The sequence below is a fragment of the Oncorhynchus masou genome, chromosome 2 (assembly GCF_036934945.1).
Source record: "Oncorhynchus masou masou isolate Uvic2021 chromosome 2, UVic_Omas_1.1, whole genome shotgun sequence".
NCBI lineage: Eukaryota > Metazoa > Chordata > Actinopteri > Salmoniformes > Salmonidae > Oncorhynchus > Oncorhynchus masou.
The window spans coordinates 2341605-2365423 of NC_088213.1; the positions used below are offsets into that span (position 1 = coordinate 2341605).

At 48.8% G+C, this 23819-nt stretch overlaps 1 protein-coding gene across 1 annotated transcript in view; it reads right to left on the minus strand.

The window, feature by feature from the left end:
• The window catches only part of LOC135554425 (FH1/FH2 domain-containing protein 1-like), a 261547-nt gene that overhangs the window by 44838 nt on the left and 192890 nt on the right, over nucleotides 1-23819 (minus strand). The window contains 4 exon segments of the mRNA XM_064986740.1: nucleotides 3713-3832; nucleotides 6531-6713; nucleotides 9265-9420; nucleotides 12744-13529. Of these exon segments, the coding sequence (XP_064842812.1) occupies nucleotides 3713-3832; nucleotides 6531-6713; nucleotides 9265-9420; nucleotides 12744-13529 (1245 nt within the window).

The following is a 23819-nucleotide window of genomic DNA, read 5'->3' on the forward strand; positions in this document are numbered from 1 at the left end:
AGCCCTATGGGCCCTGGTCAACAGTAGTGCCCTATACAGCCCTATGGGCCCTGGTCAACAGTAGTGCCCTATACAGCCCTATGGGCCCTGGTCAACAGTAGTGCCCTATACAGCCCTATGGGCCCTGGTCAACAGTAGTGCCCTATACAGCCCTATGGGCCCTGGTCAACAGTAGTGCCCTATACAGCCCTATGGGTCCTGGTCAACAGTAGTGCCCTATGGGCCCTGGTCAACAGTAGTGCCCTATACAGCCCTATGGGCCCTGGTCAACAGTAGTGCCCTATACAGCCCTATGGGCCCTGGTCAACAGTAGTGCCCTATACAGCCCTATGGGCCCTGGTCAACAGTAGTGCCCTATACAGCCCTATGGGCCCTGGTCGACAGTAGTGCCCTATACAGCCCTATGGGCCCTGGTCGACAGTAGTGCCCTATACAGCCCTATGGGCCCTGGTCGACAGTAGTGCCCTATACAGCCCTATGGGCCCTGGTCGACAGTAGTGCCCTATACAGCCCTATGGGCCCTGGTCGACAGTAGTGCCCTATACAGCCCTATGGGCCCTGGTCAACAGTAGTGCCCTATACAGCCCTATGGGCCCTGGTCAACAGTAGTGCCCTATACAGCCCTATGGGCCCTGGTCAACAGTAGTGCCCTATACAGCCCTATGGGCCCTGGTCAACAGTAGTGCCCTGTACAGCCCTATGGGCCCTGGTCAACAGTAGTGCCCTATACAGCCCTATGGGGCCTGGTCGACAGTAGTGCCCTATACAGCCCTATGGGCCCTGGTCGACAGTAGTGCCCTATACAGCCCTATGGGCCCTGGTCGACAGTAGTGCCCTATACAGCCCTATGGGCCCTGGTCGACAGTAGTGCCCTATACAGCCCTATGGGCCCTGGTCGACAGTAGTGCCCTATACAGCCCTATGGGTCCTGGTCAACAGTAGTGTCCTATACAGCCCTATGGGCCCTGGTCAACAGTAGTGCCCTATACAGCCCTATGGGCCCTGGTCGACAGTAGTGCCCTATACAGCCCTATGGGCCCTGGTCGACAGTAGTGCCCTATACAGCCCTATGGGCCCTGGTCGACAGTAGTGCCCTATACAGCCCTATGGGCCCTGGTCGACAGTAGTGCCCTATACAGCCCTATGGGTCCTGGTCAACAGTAGTGTCCTATACAGCCCTATGGGCCCTGGTCAACAGTAGTGCCCTATACAGCCCTATGGGCCCTGGTCGACAGTAGTGCCCTATACAGCCCTATGGGGCCTGGTCAACAGTAGTGCCCTATACAGCCCTATGGGCCCTGGTCGACAGTAGTGCCCTATACAGCCCTATGGGCCCTGGTCAACAGTAGTGCCCTATACAGCCCTATGGGCCCTGGTCAACAGTAGTGCCCTATACAGCCCTATGGGCCCTGGTCAACAGTAGTGCCCTATACAGCCCTATGGGCCCTGGTCAACAGTAGTGCCCTATGGGCCCTGGTCAACAGTAGTGCCCTATACAGCCCTATGGGCCCTGGTCGACAGTAGTGCCCTATACAGCCCTATGGGCCCTGGTCTACAGTAGTGCCCTATACAGCCCTATGGGCCCTGGTCTACAGTAGTGCCCTATACAGCCCTATGGGCCCTGGTCTACAGTAGTGCCCTATACAGCCCTATGGGCCCTGGTCAACAGTAGTGCCCTATACAGCCCTATGGGCCCTGGTCAACAGTAGTGCCCTATACAGCCCTATGGGCCCTGGTCAACAGTAGTGCCCTATACAGCCCTATGGGCCCTGGTCAACAGTAGTGCCCTATACAGCCCTATGGGCCCTGGTCTACAGTAGTGCCCTATACAGCCCTATGGGCCCTGGTCAACAGTAGTGCCCTATACAGCCCTATGGGCCCTGGTCTACAGTAGTGTCCTATACAGCCCTATGGGCCCTGGTCAACAGTAGTGCCCTATACAGCCCTATGGGCCCTGGTCAACAGTAGTGCCCTATACAGCCCTATGGGTCCTGGTCAACAGTAGTGCCCTATACAGCCCTATGGGCCCTGGTCAACAGTAGTGCCCTATACAGCCCTATGGGCCCTGGTCAACAGTAGTGCCCTATACAGCCCTATGGGTCCTGGTCAACAGTAGTGCCCTATACAGCACTATGGGCCCTGGCCTACAGTAGTGTCCTATACAGCCCTATGGGCCCTGGTCAACAGTAGTGCCCTATACAGCCCTATGGGCCCTGGTCAACAGTAGTGCCCTATACAGCCCTATGGGCCCTGGTCAACAGTAGTGCCCTATACAGCCCTATGGGCCCTGGTCAACAGTAGTGCACTATGGGCCCTGGTCAACAGTAGTGCCCTATACAGCCCTATGGGTCCTGGTCAACAGTAGTGCCCTATACAGCCCTATGGGCCCTGGTCAACAGTAGTGCCCTATACAGCCCTATGGGCCCTGGTCAACAGTAGTGCCCTATACAGCCCTATGGGCCCTGGTCAACAGTAGTGCCCTATACAGCCCTATGGGCCCTGGTCAACAGTAGTGCCCTATGGGCCCTGGTCAACAGTAGTGCCCTATGGGCCCTGGTCAACAGTAGTGCCCTATACAGCCCTATGGGCCCTGGTCTACAGTAGTGCCCTATACAGCCCTATGGGCCCTGGTCAACAGTAGTGCCCTATGGGCCCTGGTCAACAGTAGTGCCCTATACAGCCCTATGGGCCCTGGTCAACAGTAGTGCCCTATACAGCCCTATGGGCCCTGGTCAACAGTAGTGCCCTATGGGCCCTGGTCAACAGTAGTGCCCTATGGGCCCTGGTCAACAGTAGTGCCCTATACAGCCCTATGGGCCCTGGTCAACAGTAGTGCCCTATACAGCCCTATGGGCCCTGGTCAACAGTAGTGCCCTATGGGCCCTGGTCAACAGTAGTGCCCTATACAGCCCTATGGGCCCTGGTCGACAGTAGTGCCCTATACAGCCCTATGGGTCCTGGTCAACAGTAGTGCCCTATACAGCCCTATGGGCCCTGGTCGACAGTAGTGCCCTATACAGCCCTATGGGCCCTGGTCAACAGTAGTGCCCTATACAGCCCTATGGGCCCTGGTCAACAGTAGTGCCCTATACAGCCCTATGGGCCCTGGTCAACAGTAGTGCCCTATACAGCCCTATGGGCCCTGGTCAACAGTAGTGCCCTATGGGCCCTGGTCAACAGTAGTGCCCTATACAGCCCTATGGGCCCTGGTCAACAGTAGTGCCCTATACAGCCCTATGGGCCCTGGTCAACAGCAGTGCCCTATGGGCCCTGGTCAACAGTAGTGCCCTATACAGCCCTATGGGCCCTGGTCTACAGTAGTGCCCTATACAGCCCTATGGGCCCTGGTCGACAGTAGTGCCCTATACAGCCCTATGGGCCCTGGTCAACAGTAGTGCCCTATACAGCCCTATGGGCCCTGGTCAACAGTAGTGCCCTATACAGCCCTATGGGCCCTGGTCAACAGTAGTGCCCTATACAGCCCTATGGGCCCTGGTCAACAGTAGTGCCCTATACAGCCCTATGGGCCCTGGTCAACAGTAGTGCCCTATACAGCCCTATGGGCCCTGGTCAACAGTAGTGCCCTATACAGCCCTATGGGCCCTGGTCAACAGTAGTGCCCTATACAGCCCTATGGGCCCTGGTCAACAGTAGTGCCCTATACAGGAAACAGGGTTTCTATTTGGGACGCAGACAGGAAGAACACACTTACACTGGTACTGTTGAGGAAGTTTCCAATGGCCAAAATCGTTGCTAGGATGCGCTTAAAGGTTTTGTTTTTGGCGAGCTGCTCCATGCCTAGTTTCAGGTCGAAGAGAGGCTCCGCTATCTCCTGTAGAGAGACAAAGAGACGACATTCAGGGAGGAAGAGAGACGAAGAGAGAGACGACATTCAGGGGGGAAGAGAGACAAAGAGACGACATTCAGGGGGGAAGAGAGACTCAGCTATCTCCTGTAGAGAGACGAAGAGAGGGACGACATTCAGGGGGGAAGAGAGACGAAGAGAGGCTCCGCTATATCCTGTAGAGAGACGAAGAGAGAGACGACATTCAGGGAGGAAGAGAGGCTCAGCTATCTCCTGTAGAGAGACGAAGAGAGGGACGACATTCAGGGGGGAAGAGAGACGAAGAGAGGCTCCGCTATATCCTGTAGAGAGACGAAGAGAGAGACGACATTCAGGGAGGAAGAGAGGCTCAGCTATCTCCTGTAGAGAGACGAAGAGAGGCTCCGCTATCTCCTGTAGAGAGACGAAGAGAGGGACGACATTCAGGGGGGAAGAGAGGCTCAGCTATCTCCTGTAGAGAGACGAAGAGAGAGACGACATTCAGGGAGGAAGAGAGACGAAGAGAGAGACGACATTCAGGGAGGAAGAGAGGCTCCGCTATCTCCTGTAGAGAGACAGAGACGACATTCAGGGAGGAAGAGAGACGAAGAGAGAGACGACATTCAGGGAGGAAGAGAGGCTCCGCTATCTCCTGTAGAGAGACGAAGAGAGAGACGACATTCAGGGAGGAAGAGAGACGAAGAGAGGCTCCGCTATATCCTGTAGAGAGACGAAGAGAGAGACGACATTCAGGGAGGAAGAGAGGCTCAGCTATCTCCTGTAGAGAGACGAAGAGAGGCTCCGCTATCTCCTGTAGAGAGACGAAGAGAGGGACGACATTCAGGGAGGAAGAGAGAGACAACATTCAGGGAGGAAGAGAGAGACGACATTCAGGGAGGAAGAGAGGCTCCGCTATCTCCTGTAGAGAGACGAAGAGAGAGACGACATTCAGGGAGGAAGAGAGGCTCCGCTATCTCCTGTAGAGAGACGAAGAGAGAGACGACATTCAGGGAGGAAGAGAGGCTCCGCTATCTCCTGTAGAGAGACGAAGAGAGAGACAACATTCAGGGAGGAAGAGAGACGAAGAGAGAGACGACATTCAGGGAGGAAGAGAGGCTCAGCTATCTCCTGTACAGAGACGAAGAGAGAGACGACATTCAGGGAGGAAGAGAGGCTCCGCTATCTCCTGTAGAGAGACGAAGAGAGACAACATTCAGGGAGGAAGAGAGACGAAGAGAGAGACGACATTCAGGGAGGAAACAAACTGCATCAAACAGGCTAAAACAGGCAGTCAGTGAGGAGTCACAGGCCACTGCAGAGACTGAGCTGTCTGTGTGTGTGTGTGTGTGTGTGTGTCTGTGTGTCTGTGTGTCTGTGTGTCTGTGTGTCTGTGTGTCTGTGTGTGTGTCTGTGTGTGTGTGTGTGTGTGTGTGTGTGTGTGTGTGTGTGTGTGTGTGTGTCAGAACAGAATCTGCCGATCCTGGGCAGCCTGTTGATATTCTCTCTCCTCATCCCACCCATCACCCACGAGGACAATATTCAGCTGTTGTTGAGCTGCCTGTCTGACACACTGACTAACGCTGTTCCCCTGGGGAGCTGTTGGATACTCGTGGTTTCTGCAGCACATGATGACAGACGACAGGAAGAGCGTGAAGACGATGTACAGCTGTGTAGAGACGAGCAGAACACTAGCCTGGTCCTAGATCAGTTTCTGCATGAGGACTATTCCATAATGAGACTAGCAGAACACTAGCCTGGTCCTAGACCAGTTTCTGTATGAGAACTAGTCCATAATGAGACTAGCAGAACACTAGCCTGGTCCTAGACCAGTTTCTGCATGAGAACTAGTCCATAATGAGACTAGCAGAACACTAGCCTGGTCCTAGATCAGTTTCTGCATGAGGACTAGTCCATAATGAGACTAGCAGAACACTAGTCTGGTCCTAGATCAGTTTCTGCATGAGGACTAGTCCATAATGAGACGAGCAGAACACTAGCCTGGTCCTAGATCAGTTTCTGCATGAGGACTAGTCCATAATGAGACGAGCAGAACACTAGCCTGGTCCTAAATCAGTTTCTGCAGGATAACTAGTCCATAATGAGAGCAGAACACTAGTCTGGTCCTAGATCAGTTTCTGCAGGAGGACTAGTCCATAATGAGACGAGCAGAACACTAGCCTGGTCCTAGATCAGTTTCTGCAGGAGGACTAGTCCATAATGAGACTAGCAGAACACTAGCCTGGTCCTAGATCAGTTTCTGCATGAGGACTATTCCATAATGAGACTAGCAGAACACTAGCCTGGTCCTAGATCAGTTTCTGCATGAGGACTATTCCATAATGAGACTAGCAGAACACTAGCCTGGTCCTAGACCAGTTTCTGCATGAGGACTAGTCCATAATGAGACGAGCAGAACACTAGCCTGGTCCTAGATCAGTTTCTGCAGGAGGACTAGTCCATAATGAGACGAGCAGAACACTAGCCTGGTCCTAGATCAGTTTCTGCAGGAGGACTAATCCATAATGAGACTAGCAGAACACTAGCCTGGTCCTAGACCAGTGTCTGCAGGAGGACTAGTCCATAATGAGACGAGCAGAACACTAGCCTGGTCCTAGATCAGTTTCTGCAGGAGGCACGAGGACTATTCCATAATGAGAGCAGAACAGACTGCCTCCAAGGCTAGAAGCCCCCCCCCCCCCGATCCTACCTTCTCCAGGGTCTCATAGTTGAGTTTGAAGGCCCAGAGCTGCAGCCGAGCGCTGAGGCCGCTGATGGAGGACAGGGTGAGGAGGAACTGTTCTGCTGAGCCCAGGGGGACGTCCGGGTTGGCCAGCTGGGCCTCCTGGATCTTCTGCTTCTCCTCCTCAGATGGAGTCATCGTCAGGATTTTCTACAAGACAACAGAGGACTGGAGTTAGAGGAGGAGGCATGGTGTTTCTAGAGGGAGAAGAGAGAGAGAGGAGGATGACTGGAACAGAGGACTAGAGGCATGGTGTTTCTAGAGGGAGAAGAGAGAGAGGGGGATGACTGGAGTTAGAGGAGGAGGCATGGTGTTTCTAGAGGGAGAAGAGAGAGAGACAGGGGGATGACTGGAGTTAGAGGACGAGGCATGGTGTTTCTAGAGGGGGAAGAGAGAGACAGGGGGATGACTGGAACAGAGGGCTGGAGGCATGGTGTTTCTAGAGGGAGAAGAGAGAGAGACAGGGGGATGACTGGAACAGAGGACTAGAGGCATGGTGTTTCTAGAGGGGGAAGAGAGAGACAGGGGGATGACTGGAACAGAGGGCTGGAGGCATGGTGTTTCTAGAGGGAGAAGAGAGAGACAGGGGGATGACTGGAACAGAGGACTAGAGGCATGGTGTTTCTAGAGGGGGAAGAGAGAGAGGGGGATGACTGGAACAGAGGGCTGGAGGCATGGTGTTTCTAGAGGGGGAAGAGAGAGACAGGGGGATGACTGGAACAGAGGACTGGAGGCATGGTGTTTCTAGAGGGGGAAGAGAGAGACAGGGGGATGACTGGAACAGAGGACTGGAGGCATGGTGTTTCTAGAGGGGAAGAGAGAGACAGGGGGATGACTGGAACAGAGGACTGGAGGCATGGTGTTTCTAGAGGGGGAAGAGAGAGAGGGGGATGACTGGAACAGAGGACTAGAGGCATGGTGTTTCTAGAGGGGGAAGAGAGAGACAGGGGGATGACTGGAACAGAGGACTAGAGGCATGGTGTTTCTAGAGGGGGAAGAGAGAGACAGGGGGATGACTGGAACAGAGGACTAGAGGCATGGTGTTTCTAGAGGGGGAAGAGAGAGACAGGGGGATGACTGGAACAGAGGACTAGAGGCATGGTGTTTCTAGAGGGAGAAGAGAGAGACAGGGGGATGACTGGAACAGAGGACTGGAGGCATGGTGTTTCTAGAGGGAGAAGAGAGAGAGGGGGATGACTGGAACAGAGGACTAGAGGCATGGTGTTTCTAGAGGGAGAAGAGAGAGACAGGGGGATGACTGGAACAGAGGACTAGAGGCATGGTGTTTCTAGAGGGAGAAGAGAGAGAGGGGGATGACTGGAACAGAGGACTAGAGGCATGGTGTTTCTAGAGGGAGAAGAGAGAGACAGGGGGATGACTGGAACAGAGGACTAGAGGCATGGTGTTTCTAGAGGGAGAAGAGAGAGAGGGGGATGACTGGAACAGAGGACTAGAGGCATGGTGTTTCTAGAGGGAGAAGAGAGAGACAGGGGGATGACTGGAGTTAGAGGAGGAGGCATGGTGTTTCTAGAGGGAGAAGAGAGAGACAGGGGGATGACTGGAACAGAGGACTGGAGGCATGGTGTTTCTAGAGGGGGAAGAGAGAGACAGGGGGATGACTGGAACAGAGGACTAGAGGCATGGTGTTTCTAGAGGGAGAAGAGAGAGAGGGGGATGACTGGAACAGAGGACTAGAGGCATGGTGTTTCTAGAGGGAGAAGAGAGAGACAGGGGGATGACTGGAACAGAGGACTAGAGGCATGGTGTTTCTAGAGGGGGAAGAGAGAGACAGGGGGATGACTAGAACAGAGGACTAGAGGCATGGTGTTTCTAGAGGGAGAAGAGAGAGACAGGGGGATGACTGGAACAGAGGACTAGAGGCATGGTGTTTCTAGAGGGAGAAGAGAGAGAGGGGGATGACTGGAACAGAGGACTAGAGGCATGGTGTTTCTAGAGGGAGAAGAGAGAGACAGGGGGATGACTGGAACAGAGGACTAGAGGCATGGTGTTTCTAGAGGGGGAAGAGAGAGACAGGGGGATGACTGGAACAGAGGACTAGAGGCATGGTGTTTCTAGAGGGAGAAGAGAGAGACAGGGGGATGACTGGAACAGAGGACTAGAGGCATGGTGTTTCTAGAGGGGGAAGAGAGAGACAGGGGGATGACTGGAACAGAGGACTAGAGGCATGGTGTTTCTAGAGGGGGAAGAGAGAGACAGGGGGATGACTGGAACAGAGGACTAGAGGCATGGTGTTTCTAGAGGGAGAAGAGAGAGACAGGGAGATGACTGGAACAGAGGACTAGAGGCATGGTGTTTCTAGAGGGAGAAGAGAGAGACAGGGGGATGACTGGAACAGAGGACTAGAGGCATGGTGTTTCTAGAGGGGGAAGAGAGAGACAGACATGGACTGTGGATTTGTACCACAGTGAAAGGACAATCAGAGGACTAAGAAAGGGTGAGTAGTGGACATGTTGTTATAAAACAAAAGAAGGTGCGAACAGAGAGATGTTCAGGTAAACATCGTTGACAGTAAACATTCATTCAACCACACTAGAGAAATAGTGTACTTCTCCCCCTGAGCCCTTCGCAGGTCACTGACGTCCGAGTGCACTGGTCGTGGTGTAAACAGCACCTGCAGATCCTATTCAATAGTGATTCTAAATGGCAACAGCGCCGCCCGGTGGTAGAAAGACAGTATCACCTCGATGCCCTCCTTGTTGATGGCGAACTCGTCAAAGTTGAGGATGGCGGTCTTGATGACGTGGACAGCTGGTAGCACGGTCATGCCGATGTTGATGCTGTTACTCCTCTTCGAGTCCAACACCAGAATCTCTGCTTTCTTCACTTCTGATCCTTTCTGCAGGGACAAACAACATAGAAAAGATTCAACTCTCCAGTCAACTCTCCACAGTCAACTCTCCCCAGTCAACTCTCCCCAGTCAACTCTCCCCACAGTCAACTCTCCACAGTCAACTCACCCCACAGTCAACTCTCCACAGTCAACTCTCCACAGTCAACTCTCCACAGTCAACTCTCTCACCAGTCAACTCTCCCCAGTCAACTCTCCCCAGTCAACTCTCCCCAGTCAACTCTCCCCAGTCAACTCTCCCCAGTCAACTCTCCCCACAGTCAACTCTCCCCAGTCAACTCTCCACAGTCAACTCTCCACAGTCAACTCTCCACAGTCAACTCTCCACAGTCAACTCTCCCCAGTCAACTCTCCCCAGTCAACTCTCCCCACAGTCAACTCTCCACAGTCAACTCACCCCACAGTCAACTCTCCACAGTCAACTCTCTCACCAGTCAACTCTCCCCAGTCAACTCTCCCCAGTCAACTCTCCCCAGTCAACTCTCCCCAGTCAACTCTCCCCACAGTCAACTCTCCACAGTCAACTCTCCACAGTCAACTCTCCACAGTCAACTCTCCACAGTCAACTCACCCCACAGTCAACTCTCCACAGTCAACTCACCCCACAGTCAACTCTCCACAGTCAACTCTCTCCACAGTCAACTCTCCACAGTCAACTCTCCACAGTCAACTCTCTCCACAGTCAACTCTCCACAGTCAACTCTCTCCACAGTCAACTCTCCACAGTCAACTCTCCACAGTCAACTCTCCACAGTCAACTCTCTCCACAGTCAACTCACCCCACAGTCAACTCTCCACAGTCTACTCTCCCCACAGTCAACTCACCCCACAGTCAACTCACCCCACAGTCAACTCACCCCACAGTCAACTCTCCACAGTCTACTCTCCCCACAGTCAACTCACCCCACAGTCAACTCTCCCCAGTCAACTCTCCCCAGTCAACTCTCCCCAGTCAACTCTCCCCAGTCAACTCTCCCCAGTCAACTCTCCCCAGTCAACTCTCCCCAGTCAACTCTCCCCAGTCAACTCTCCCCAGTCAACTCACCCCACAGTCAACTCACCCCAGTCAACTCTCCAGTCAACTCTCCCCAGTCAACTCTCCCCAGTCAACTCACCAGTCAACCCTCCCCAGTCAACCCTCCCCAGTCAACTCTCCCCAGTCAACTCTCCAGTCAACTCTCCCCAGTCAACTCTCCCCAGTCAACTCACCCCAGTCAACTCTCCCCACAGTCAACTCTCTCCCCAGTCAACTCTCCCCAGTCAACTCTCCCCAGTCAACTCTCCCCAGTCAACTCTCCCCAGTCAACTCTCCCCAGTCAACTCTCCCCAGTCAACTCTCCCCAGTCAACTCTCCCCAGTCAACTCTCCCCAGTCAACTCTCCCCAGTCAACTCTCCCCAGTCAACTCTCCCCAGTCAACTCTCCCCAGTCAACTCTCCCCAGTCAACTCTCCCCAGTCAACTCTCCCCAGTCAACTCTCCCCAGTCAACTCATCCCAGTCAACTCATCCCAGTCAACTCATCCCAGTCAACTCTCCCCAGTCAACTCTCCCCAGTCAACTCTCCCCAGTCAACTCTCCCCAGTCAACTCTCCCCAGTCAACTCTCCCCAGTCAACTCTCCCCAGTCAACTCTCCCCAGTCAACTCTCCCCACAGTCAACTCTCCCCACAGTCAACTCCCCAGTCAACTCTCCCCAGTCAACTCTCCCCAGTCAACTCACCAGTCAACTCCCCAGTCAACTCTCCCCAGTCAACTCTCCCCAGTCAACTCTCCCCAGTCAACTCTCCCCAGTCAACTCTCCCCAGTCAACTCTACAGTCAACTCTCCCCAGTCAACTCTCCCCAGTCAACTCTCCCCAGTCAACTCTCCCCAGTCAACTCTCCCCAGTCAACTCTCCACAGTCAACTCTCCCCACAGTCAACTCTCCCCACAGTCAACTCTACAGTCAACTCTCCCCAGTCAACTCTCCCCAGTCAACTCTACAGTCAACTCTCCCCAGTCAACTCTACAGTCAACTCTCCCCAGTCAACTCTCCCCAGTCAACTCTCCCCAGTCAACTCTACAGTCAACTCTCCCCAGTCAACTCTCCCCAGTCAACTCTCCCCAGTCAACTCTACAGTCAACTCTCCCCAGTCAACTCTCCCCAGTCAACTCACCCCAGTCAACTCTCCCCACAGTCAACTCACCCCAGTCAACTCACCAGTCAACTCTCCCCAGTCAACTCTCCCCAGTCAACTCTACAGTCAACTCTCCCCAGTCAACTCTACAGTCAACTCTCCCCAGTCAACTCTCCCCAGTCAACTCTCCCCAGTCAACTCTACAGTCAACTCTCCCCAGTCAACTCTCCACAGTCAACTCTCCCCACAGTCAACTCTCCCCACAGTCAACTCTACAGTCAACTCTCCCCAGTCAACTCTCCCCAGTCAACTCTACAGTCAACTCTCCCCAGTCAACTCTACAGTCAACTCTCCCCAGTCAACTCTCCCCAGTCAACTCTCCCCAGTCAACTCTACAGTCAACTCTCCCCAGTCAACTCTCCCCAGTCAACTCTCCCCAGTCAACTCTCCCCAGTCAACTCTCCCCAGTCAACTCTCCCCAGTCAACTCTCCACAGTCAACTCTCCCCACAGTCAACTCTCCCCACAGTCAACTCTACAGTCAACTCTCCCCAGTCAACTCTCCCCAGTCAACTCTACAGTCAACTCTCCCCAGTCAACTCTACAGTCAACTCTCCCCAGTCAACTCTCCCCAGTCAACTCTCCCCAGTCAACTCTACAGTCAACTCTCCCCAGTCAACTCTCCCCAGTCAACTCTCCCCAGTCAACTCTCCCCAGTCAACTCTCCCCAGTCAACTCACCCCAGTCAACTCTCCCCAGTCAACTCACCCCAGTCAACTCACCAGTCAACTCACCAGTCAACTCTCCCCAGTCAACTCTCCCCAGTCAACTCTACAGTCAACTCTCCCCAGTCAACTCTCCCCAGTCAACTCACCCCAGTCAACTCACCCCAGTCAACTCACCAGTCAACTCTCCCCAGTCAACTCACCCCAGTCAACTCACCCCAGTCAACTCTCCTGTCAACTCTCCAGTCAACTCTCCAGTCAACTCTCCAGTCAACTCCAACAGAGAATACTGTTAATATTTATGGTACTTCATTCCTGGTTTAAAATACTTGAGACAGTTGAACATGGTTTACACAGACAGTCCAATTGAGATCTTTTGACAATTATCTGATATTTTTCCTTCATGTGTAAACAGCAACAGAAACACATGGAATCTGATCTTCTGATTTCGGAGCTGATGTGATGCCTCACCTTTAGAGCCACGGGTAGCTCCTTGGCCTTGGACTCAAACAGGTGTTCCAGCTTGGCCGTATCCACGGTGACCTTATCCAGCGACGCCCACACCGTCCCGCGTCCGAATGTACACTTCCTGGGACTGTCCGACTGTTTGAGTTCCTTCCAGAACAACTTGACCGTCTTCCTCTTCTTGGCAAAGGCCGGGTCTGGAGTCTGGGAGGAGGAGGAGGAGGAAGAAGGGGGAGCTCCAGGAGGAGGTGGTGGAGGAGGAGAGCAGAGACCTCCACCCGGTGGGGGAGGAGGTGGAGGAGGGGAGCAGAGACCTCCACCCGGTGGGGGAGGTGGTGGAGGAGGGATACTCATAAAGGGAGCCCCGGGAGGAGGAGGAGGAGGAGGAGGAACGGAGGCTAGTCCAGGAATAGGTGGAGGAGGAGGTGGAATGCCACCACCACCACCGGGCCGACCAACTCCCACGTCGAAGCCGTCCACGTCCAGGACATCTATATCCTCCTCCTCCATGAGGTCGGAGAAGTCCAGGTCTTTAATCTTCAGGGCTTTGGAGCTGGGTTGGAGCTGGTCCCAGGCGTCCGTCTGTCTGTCCCTGGCCAGTGGGGTCATCTGGGTTTTCTCCAGGTTTCGGGAGTGGGTCTCTGCGTCGATGCTGTACTGCGGACGGATACGCCTGTGCTGCTGCTCCTCTGCCAGCCTGGCCCGCGCCGCCTGGGCACTGCCACCCAGACCCTGCAGCTCTGCCCTCCTGGAGCTGCTGTCCTCGCTGGGTAGAGGCTGGGCCTGCTGGGCCTGGGGGAACGGATCAGTTATGCATTTCAATTCAAATAAACACAATGCTGTTTTTTAATTCCCCCCCCCACTATAGATCAGTCTGCATGTGTTCATCTCTAACTCTGCTATAGATCAGTCAGCATGTGTTCATCTCTAACTCTGCTATAGATCAGTCAGCATGTGTTCATCTCTAACTCTGCTATAGATCAGTCAGCATGTGTTCATCTCTAACTCTGCTATAGATCAGTCAGCATGTGTTCATCTCTAACTCTGCTATAGATCAGTCAGCATGTGTTCATCTCTAACTCTGCTATAGATCAGTCAGCATGTGTTCATCTCTAACTCTGCTATAGATCAGTCAGCATGTGTTCATCTCTAACTCTGCTATAGATCAGTCAGCGTGTGTTCATCTCTAACTCTGCTATAGATCAGTCAGCATGTGTTCATCTCTAACTCTGCTATAGATCAGTCAGCATGTGTTCAGCTGTGTAACTCTGCTATAGATCAGTCAGCATGTGTTCATCTCTAACTCTGCTATTGATCAGTCAGCATGTGTTCATCTCTAACTCTGCTATAGATCAGTCAGCATGTGTTCAGCTGTGTAACTCTGCTATAGATCAGTCAGCATGTGTTCAGCTGTGTAACTCTGCTATAGATCAGTCTGCATGTGTTCATCTCTAACTCTGCTATAGATCAGTCAGCATGTGTTCATCTCTAACTCTGCTATAGATCAGTCAGCATGTGTTGAGCTGTGTAACTCTGCTATAGATCAGTCAGCATGAGTTCATCTCTAACTCTGCTATAGATCAGTCAGCATGTGTTAATCTCTAACTCTGCTATAGATCAGTCAGCATGTGTTCATCTCTAACTCTGCTATAGATCAGTCAGCATGTGTAACTCTGCTATAGATCAGTCAGCATGTGTTGAGCTGTGTAACTCTGCTATAGATCAGTCAGCATGTGTTGAGCTGTGTAACTCTGCTATAGATCAGTCAGCATGTGTTCATCTCTAACTCTGCTATAGATCAGTCAGCATGTGTTCATCTCTCACTCTACTATAGATCAGTCAGCATGTGTCCAACTGTGTAACTCTGCTATAAATCAGTCAGCATGTGTGCATCTCTAACTCTGCTATAGATCAGTCAGCATGTGTTCATCTCTCACTCTGCTATAGATCAGTCAGCATGTGTTCATCTCTCACTCTGCTATAGATCAGTCAGCATGTGTTGAGCTGTGTAACTCTGCTATAGATCAGTCAGCATGTGTTGAGCTGTGTAACTCTGCTATAGATCAGTCAGCATGTGTTCATCTCTAACTCTGCTATAGATCAGTCAGCATGTGTTCATCTCTAACTCTGCTATAGATCAGTCAGCATGTGTTGAGCTGTGTAACTCTGCTATAGATCAGTCAGCATGTGTTGAGCTGTGTAACTCTGCTATAGATCAGTCAGCATGTGTTCATCTCTAACTATGCTATAGATCAGTCAGCATGTGTTCATCTCTCACTCTACTATAGATCAGTCAGCATGTGTCCAGCTGTGTAACTCTGCTATAAATCAGTCAGCATGTGTTCATCTCTAACTCTGCTATAGATCAGTCAGCATGTGTTCATCTCTAACTCTGCTATAGATCAGTCAGCATGTGTTCATCTCTCACTCTGCTATAGATCAGTCAGCATGTGTTCATCTCTCACTCTGCTATAGATCAGTCAGCATGTGTTCATCTCTCACTCTGCTATAGATCAGTCAGCATGTGTTCATCTCTCACTCTGCTATAGATCAGTCAGCATGTGTTGAGCTGTGTAACTCTGCTATAGATCAGTCAGCATGTGTTCATCTCTAACTCTGCTATAGATCAGTCAGCATGTGTTCATCTCTAACTCTGCTATAGATCAGTCAGCATGTGTTCATCTCTAACTCTGCTATAGATCAGTCAGCATGTGTTCATCTCTAACTCTGCTATAGATCAGTCAGCATGTGTTGAGCTGTGTAACTCTGCTATAGATCAGTCAGCATGTGTTGAGCTGTGTAACTCTGCTATAAATCAGTCAGCATGTGTTCATCTCTAACTCTGCTATAAATCAGTCAGCATGTGTTCATCTCTAACTCTGCTATAGATCAGTCAGCATGTGTTCATCTCTCACTCTGCTATAGATCAGTCAGCATGTGTTCATCTCTCACTCTGCTATAGATCAGTCAGCATGTGTTCATCTCTCACTCTGCTATAGATCAGTCAGCATGTGTTCATCTCTCACTCTGCTATAGATCAGTCAGCATGTGTTCATCTCTCACTCTGCTATAGATCAGTCAGCATGTGTTCATCTCTAACTCTGCTATAGATCAGTCAGCATGTGTTCATCTCTAACTCTGCTATAGATCAGTCAGCATGTGTTCATCTCTAACTCTGCTATAGATCAGTCAGCATGTGTTCATCTCTCACTCTGCTATAGATCAGTCAGCATGTGTTCATCTCTCACTCTGCTATAGATCAGTCAGCATGTGTTCATCTCTCACTCTGCTATAGATCAGTCAGCATGTGTTCATCTCTCACTCTGCTATAGATCAGTCAGCAAGTGTTCATCTCTAACTCTGCTATAGATCAGTCAGCATGTGTTCATCTCTAACTCTGCTATAGATCAGTCAGCATGTGTTGAGCTGTGTAACTCTGCTATAGATCAGTCAGCATGTGTTGAGCTGTGTAACTCTGCTATAGATCAGTCAGCATGTGTTCATCTCTAACTCTGCTATAGATCAGTCAGCATGTGTTCATCTCTAACTCTGCTATAGATCAGTCAGCATGTGTTCATCTCTAACTCTGCTATAGATCAGTCAGCATGTGTTCATCTCTCACTCTGCTATAGATCAGTCAGCATGTGTTCATCTCTCACTCTGCTATAGATCAGTCAGCATGTGTTCATCTCTAACTCTGCTATAGATCAGTCAGCATGTGTTGAGCTGTGTAACTCTGCTATAGATCAGTCAGCATGTGTTCATCTCTAACTCTGCTATAGATCAGTCAGCATGTGTTCATCTCTAACTCTGCTATAGATCAGTCAGCATGTGTCCATCTCTAACTCTGCTATAGATCAGTCAGCATGTGTTGAGCTGTGTAACTCTGCTATAGATCAGTCAGCATGTGTTGAGCTGTGTAACTCTGCTATAAATCAGTCAGCATGTGTTCATCTCTAACTCTGCTATAAATCAGTCAGCATGTGTTCATCTCTAACTCTGCTATAGATCAGTCAGCATGTGTTCATCTCTCACTCTGCTATAGATCAGTCAGCATGTGTTCATCTCTCACTCTGCTATAGATCAGTCAGCATGTGTGCATCTCTCACTCTACTATAGATCAGTCAGCATGTGTCCAACTGTGTAACTCTGCTATAAATCAGTCAGCATGTGTGCATCTCTAACTGTGCTATAGATCAGTCAGCATGTGTTCATCTCTAACTCTGCTATAGATCAGTCAGCATGTGTTCATCTCTAACTCTGCTATAAATCAGTCAGCATGTGTTCATCTCTCACTCTGCTATAGATCAGTCAGCATGTGTTCATCTCTCACTCTGCTATAGATCAGTCAGCATGTGTTTATCTCTCACTCTGCTATAGATCAGTCAGCATGTGTTTATCTCTAACTCTGCTATAGATCAGTCAGCATGTGTTCATCTCTAACTCTGCTATAGATCAGTCAGCATGTGTTCATCTCTAACTCTGCTATAGATCAGTCAGCATGTGTTCATCTCTAACTCTGCTATAGATCAGTCAGCATGTGTTCATCTCTCACTCTACTATAGATCAGTCAGCATGTGTCCAACTGTGTAACTCTGCTATAAATCAGTCAGCATGTGTGCATCTCTAACTCTGCTATAGATCAGTCAGCATGTGTTCATCTCTCACTCTGCTATAGATCAGTCAGCATGTGTTCATCTCTCACTCTGCTATAGATCAGTCAGCATGCGTTGAGCTGTGTAACTCTGCTATAGATCAGTCAGCATGTGTTGAGCTGTGTAACTCTGCTATAGATCAGTCAGCATGTGTTCATCTCTAACTCTGCTATAGATCAGTCAGCATGTGTTCATCTCTAACTCTGCTATAGATCAGTCAGCATGTGTTGAGCTGTGTAACTCTGCTATAGATCAGTCAGCATGTGTTGAGCTGTTTAACTCTGCTATAGATCAGTCAGCATGTGTGCATCTCTAACTCTGCTATAGATCAGTCAGCATGTGTTCATCTCTAACTCTGCTATAGATCAGTCAGCATGTGTTCATCTCTAACTCTGCTATAGATCAGTCAGCATGTGTTGAGCTGTGTAACTCTGCTATAGATCAGTCAGCATGTGTTGAGCTGTGTAACTCTGCTATAGATCAGTCAGCATGTGTTCATCTCTAACTATGCTATAGATCAGTCAGCATGTGTTCATCTCTCACTCTACTATAGATCAGTCAGCATGTGTCCAGCTGTGTAACTCTGCTATAAATCAGTCAGCATGTGTTCATATCTAACTCTGCTATAGATCAGTCAGCATGTGTTCATCTCTAACTCTGCTATAGATCAGTCAGCATGTGTTCATCTCTCACTCTGCTATAGATCAGTCAGCATGTGTTCATCTCTCACTCTGCTATAGATCAGTCAGCATGTGTTCATCTCTCACTCTGCTATAGATCAGTCAGCATGTGTTCATCTCTCACTCTGCTATATATCAGTCAGCATGTGTTGAGCTGTGTAACTCTGCTATAGATCAGTCAGCATGTGTTCATCTCTAACTCTGCTATAGATCAGTCAGCATGTGTTCATCTCTAACTCTGCTATAGATCAGTCAGCATGTGTTCATCTCTAACTCTGCTATAGATCAGTCAGCATGTGTTGAGCTGTGTAACTCTGCTATAAATCAGTCAGCATGTGTTCATCTCTAACTCTGCTATAAATCAGTCAGCATGTGTTCATCTCTAACTCTGCTATAGATCAGTCAGCATGTGTTCATCTCTCACTCTGCTATAGATCAGTCAGCATGTGTTCATCTCTCACTCTGCTATAGATCAGTCAGCATGTGTTCATCTCTCACTCTGCTATAGATCAGTCAGCATGTGTTCATCTCTCACTCTGCTATAGATCAGTCAGCATGTGTTCATCTCTCACTCTGCTATAGATCAGTCAGCATGTGTTCATCTCTAACTCTGCTATAGATCAGTCAGCATGTGTTCATCTCTAACTCTGCTATAGATCAGTCAGCATGTGTTCATCTCTAACTCTGCTATAGATCAGTCAGCATGTGTTCATCTCTCACTCTGCTATAGATCAGTCAGCATGTGTTCATCTCTCACTCTGCTATAGATCAGTCAGCATGTGTTCATCTCTCACTCTGCTATAGATCAGTCAGCATGTGTTCATCTCTCACTCTGCTATAGATCAGTCAGCAAGTGTTCATCTCTAACTCTGCTATAGATCAGTCAGCATGTGTTCATCTCTAACTCTGCTATAGATCAGTCAGCATGTGTTGAGCTGTGTAACTCTGCTATAGATCAGTCAGCATGTGTTGAGCTGTGTAACTCTGCTATAGATCAGTCAGCATGTGTTCATCTCTAACTCTGCTATAGATCAGTCAGCATGTGTTCATCTCTAACTCTGCTATAGATCAGTCAGCATGTGTTCATCTCTAACTCTGCTATAGATCAGTCAGCATGTGTTCATCTCTAACTCTGCTATAGATCAGTCAGTATGTGTTCATCTCTCACTCTGCTATAGATCAGTCAGCATGTGTTCATCTCTAACTCTGCTATAGATCAGTCAGCATGTGTTGAGCTGTGTAACTCTGCTATAGATCAGTCAGCATGTGTTCATCTCTAACTCTGCTATAGATCAGTCAGCATGTGTTCATCTCTAACTCTGCTATAGATCAGTCAGCATGTGTCCATCTCTAACTCTGCTATAGATCAGTCAGCATGTGTTCATCTCTCACTCTGCTATAGATCAGTCAGCATGTGTTTATCTCTCACTCTGCTATAGATCAGTCAGCATGTGTTCATCTCTAACTCTGCTATAGATCAGTCAGCATGTGTCCAACTGTGTAACTCTGCTATAAATCAGTCAGCATGTGTGCATCTCTAACTGTGCTATAGATCAGTCAGCATGTGTTCATCTCTCACTCTGCTATAGATCAGTCAGCATGTGTTTATCTCTCACTCTGCTATAGATCAGTCAGCATGTGTTCATCTCTAACTCTGCTATAGATCAGTCAGCATGTGTTCATCTCTAACTCTGCTATAAATCAGTCAGCATGTGTTCATCTCTCACTCTGCTATAGATCAGTCAGCATGTGTTCATCTCTCACTCTGCTATAGATCAGTCAGCATGTGTTTATCTCTCACTCTGCTATAGATCAGTCAGCATGTGTTTATCTCTAACTCTGCTATAGATCAGTCAGCATGTGTTCATCTCTCACTCTACTATAGATCAGTCAGCATGTGTCCAACTGTGTAACTCTGCTATAAATCAGTCAGCATGTGTGCATCTCTAACTCTGCTATAGATCAGTCAGCATGTGTTCATCTCTCACTCTGCTATAGATCAGTCAGCATGTGTTCATCTCTCACTCTGCTATAGATCAGTCAGCATGCGTTGAGCTGTGTAACTCTGCTATAGATCAGTCAGCATGTGTTGAGCTGTGTAACTCTGCTATAGATCAGTCAGCATGTGTTCATCTCTAACTCTGCTATAGATCAGTCAGCATGTGTTCATCTCTAACTCTGCTATAGATCAGTCAGCATGTGTTGAGCTGTGTAACTCTGCTATAGATCAGTCAGCATGTGTTGAGCTGTTTAACTCTGCTATAGATCAGTCAGCATGTGTGCATCTCTAACTCTGCTATAGATCAGTCAGCATGTGTTCATCTCTAACTCTGCTATAGATCAGTCAGCATGTGTTCATCTCTAACTCTGCTATAGATCAGTCAGCATGTGTTGAGCTGTGTAACTCTGCTATAGATCAGTCAGCATGTGTTGAGCTGTGTAACTCTGCTATAGATCAGTCAGCATGTGTTCATCTCTAACTATGCTATAGATCAGTCAGCATGTGTTCATCTCTCACTCTACTATAGATCAGTCAGCATGTGTCCAGCTGTGTAACTCTGCTATAAATCAGTCAGCATGTGTTCATATCTAACTCTGCTATAGATCAGTCAGCATGTGTTCATCTCTAACTCTGCTATAGATCAGTCAGCATGTGTTCATCTCTCACTCTGCTATAGATCAGTCAGCATGTGTTCATCTCTCACTCTGCTATAGATCAGTCAGCATGTGTTCATCTCTCACTCTGCTATAGATCAGTCAGCATGTGTTCATCTCTCACTCTGCTATATATCAGTCAGCATGTGTTGAGCTGTGTAACTCTGCTATAGATCAGTCAGCATGTGTTCATCTCTAACTCTGCTATAGATCAGTCAGCATGTGTTCATCTCTAACTCTGCTATAGATCAGTCAGCATGTGTTCATCTCTAACTCTGCTATAGATCAGTCAGCATGTGTTGAGCTGTGTAACTCTGCTATAAATCAGTCAGCATGTGTTCATCTCTAACTCTGCTATAAATCAGTCAGCATGTGTTCATCTCTCACTCTGCTATAGATCAGTCAGCATGTGTTCATCTCTCACTCTGCTATAGATCAGTCAGCATGTGTTCATCTCTCACTCTGCTATAGATCAGTCAGCATGTGTTCATCTCTCACTCTGCTATAGATCAGTCAGCATGTGTTCATCTCTCACTCTGCTATAGATCAGTCAGCATGTGTTCATCTCTCACTCTGCTATAGATCAGTCAGCATGTGTTCATCTCTAACTCTGCTATAGATCAGTCAGCATGTGTTCATCTCTAACTCTGCTATAGATCAGTCAGCATGTGTTCATCTCTAACTCTGCTATAGATCAGTCAGCATGTGTTCATCTCTCACTCTGCTATAGATCAGTCAGCATGTGTTCATCTCTCACTCTGCTATAGATCAGTCAGCATGTGTTCATCTCTCACTCTGCTATAGATCAGTCAGCATGTGTTCATCTCTCACTCTGCTATAGATCAGTCAGCAAGTGTTCATCTCTAACTCTGCTATAGATCAGTCAGCATGTGTTCATCTCTAACTCTGCTATAGATCAGTCAGCATGTGTTGAGCTGTGTAACTCTGCTATAGATCAGTCAGCATGTGTTGAGCTGTGTAACTCTGCTATAGATCAGTCAGCATGTGTTCATCTCTAACTCTGCTATAGATCAGTCAGCATGTGTTCATCTCTAACTCTGCTATAGATCAGTCAGCATGTGTTCATCTCTAACTCTGCTATAGATCAGTCAGCATGTGTTCATCTCTAACTCTGCTATAGATCAGTCAGTATGTGTTCATCTCTCACTCTGCTATAGATCAGTCAGCATGTGTTCATCTCTAACTCTGCTATAGATCAGTCAGCATGTGTTGAGCTGTGTAACTCTGCTATAGATCAGTCAGCATGTGTTCATCTCTAACTCTGCTATAGATCAGTCAGCATGTGTTCATCTCTAACTCTGCTATAGATCAGTCAGCATGTGTCCATCTCTAACTCTGCTATAGATCAGTCAGCATGTGTTCATCTCTCACTCTGCTATAGATCAGTCAGCATGTGTTTATCTCTCACTCTGCTATAGATCAGTCAGCATGTGTTCATCTCTAACTCTGCTATAGATCAGTCAGCATGTGTCCAACTGTGTAACTCTGCTATAAATCAGTCAGCATGTGTGCATCTCTAACTGTGCTATAGATCAGTCAGCATGTGTTCATCTCTCACTCTGCTATAGATCAGTCAGCATGTGTTTATCTCTCACTCTGCTATAGATCAGTCAGCATGTGTTCATCTCTAACTCTGCTATAGATCAGTCAGCATGTGTTCATCTCTAACTCTGCTATAAATCAGTCAGCATGTGTTCATCTCTCACTCTGCTATAGATCAGTCAGCATGTGTTCATCTCTCACTCTGCTATAGATCAGTCAGCATGTGTTTATCTCTCACTCTGCTATAGATCAGTCAGCATGTGTTTATCTCTAACTCTGCTATAGATCAGTCAGCATGTGTTCATCTCTAACTCTGCTATAGATCAGTCAGCATGTGTTGAGCTGTGTAACTCTGCTATAGATCAGTCAGCATGTGTTCATCTCTAACTCTGCTATAGATCAGTCAGCATGTGTTCATCTCTAACTCTGATATAGATCAGTCAGCATGTGTTCATCTCTAACTCTGCTATAGATCAGTCAGCATGTGTTGAGCTGTGTAACTCTGCTATAGATCAGTCAGCATGTGTTGAGCTGTGTAACTCTGCTATAAATCAGTCAGCATGTGTTCATCTCTAACTCTGCTATAAATCAGTCAGCATGTGTTCATCTCTAACTCTGCTATAGATCAGTCAGCATGTGTTCATCTCTCACTCTGCTATAGATCAGTCAGCATGTGTTCATCTCTCACTCTGCTATAGATCAGTCAGCATGTGTTCATCTCTCACTCTGCTATATATCAGTCAGCATGTGTTCATCTCTCACTCTGCTATAGATCAGTCAGCATGTGTTCATCTCTCACTCTGCTATAGATCAGTCAGCATGTGTTCATCTCTAACTCTGCTATAGATCAGTCAGCATGTGTTGAGCTGTGTAACTCTGATATAGATCAGTCAGCATGTGTTGAGCTGTGTAACTCTGCTATAGATCAGTCAGCATGTGTTGAGCTGTGTAACTCTGCTATAGATCAGTCAGCATGTGTTCATCTCTAACTCTGCTATAGATCAGTCAGCATGTGTTCATCTCTCACTCTGCTATAGATCAGTCAGCATGTGTTCATCTCTCACTCTGCTATAGATCAGTCAGCATGTGTTCATCTCTAACTCTGCTATAGATCAGTCAGCATGTGTTCATCTCTCACTCTGCTATAGATCAGTCTGCATGTGTTCATCTCTAACTCTGCTAAAGATCAGTCAGCATGTGTTCATCTCTCACTCTGCTATAGATCAGTCAGCATGTGTTCATCTCTAACTCTGCTACAGATCAGTCAGCATGTGTTCATCTCGAACTCTGCTATAGATCAGTCAGCATGTGTTCATCTCTAACTCTGCTATAGATCAGTCAGCATGTGTTCATCTCTAACTCTGCTATAGATCAGTCAGCATGTGTTGAGCTGTGTAACTCTGCTATAGATCAGTCAGCATGTGTTGAGCTGTGTAACTCTGCTATAGATCAGTCAGCATGTGTTCATCTCTAACTCTGCTATATATCAGTCAGCATGTGTTCATCTCTAACTCTGCTATAGATCAGTC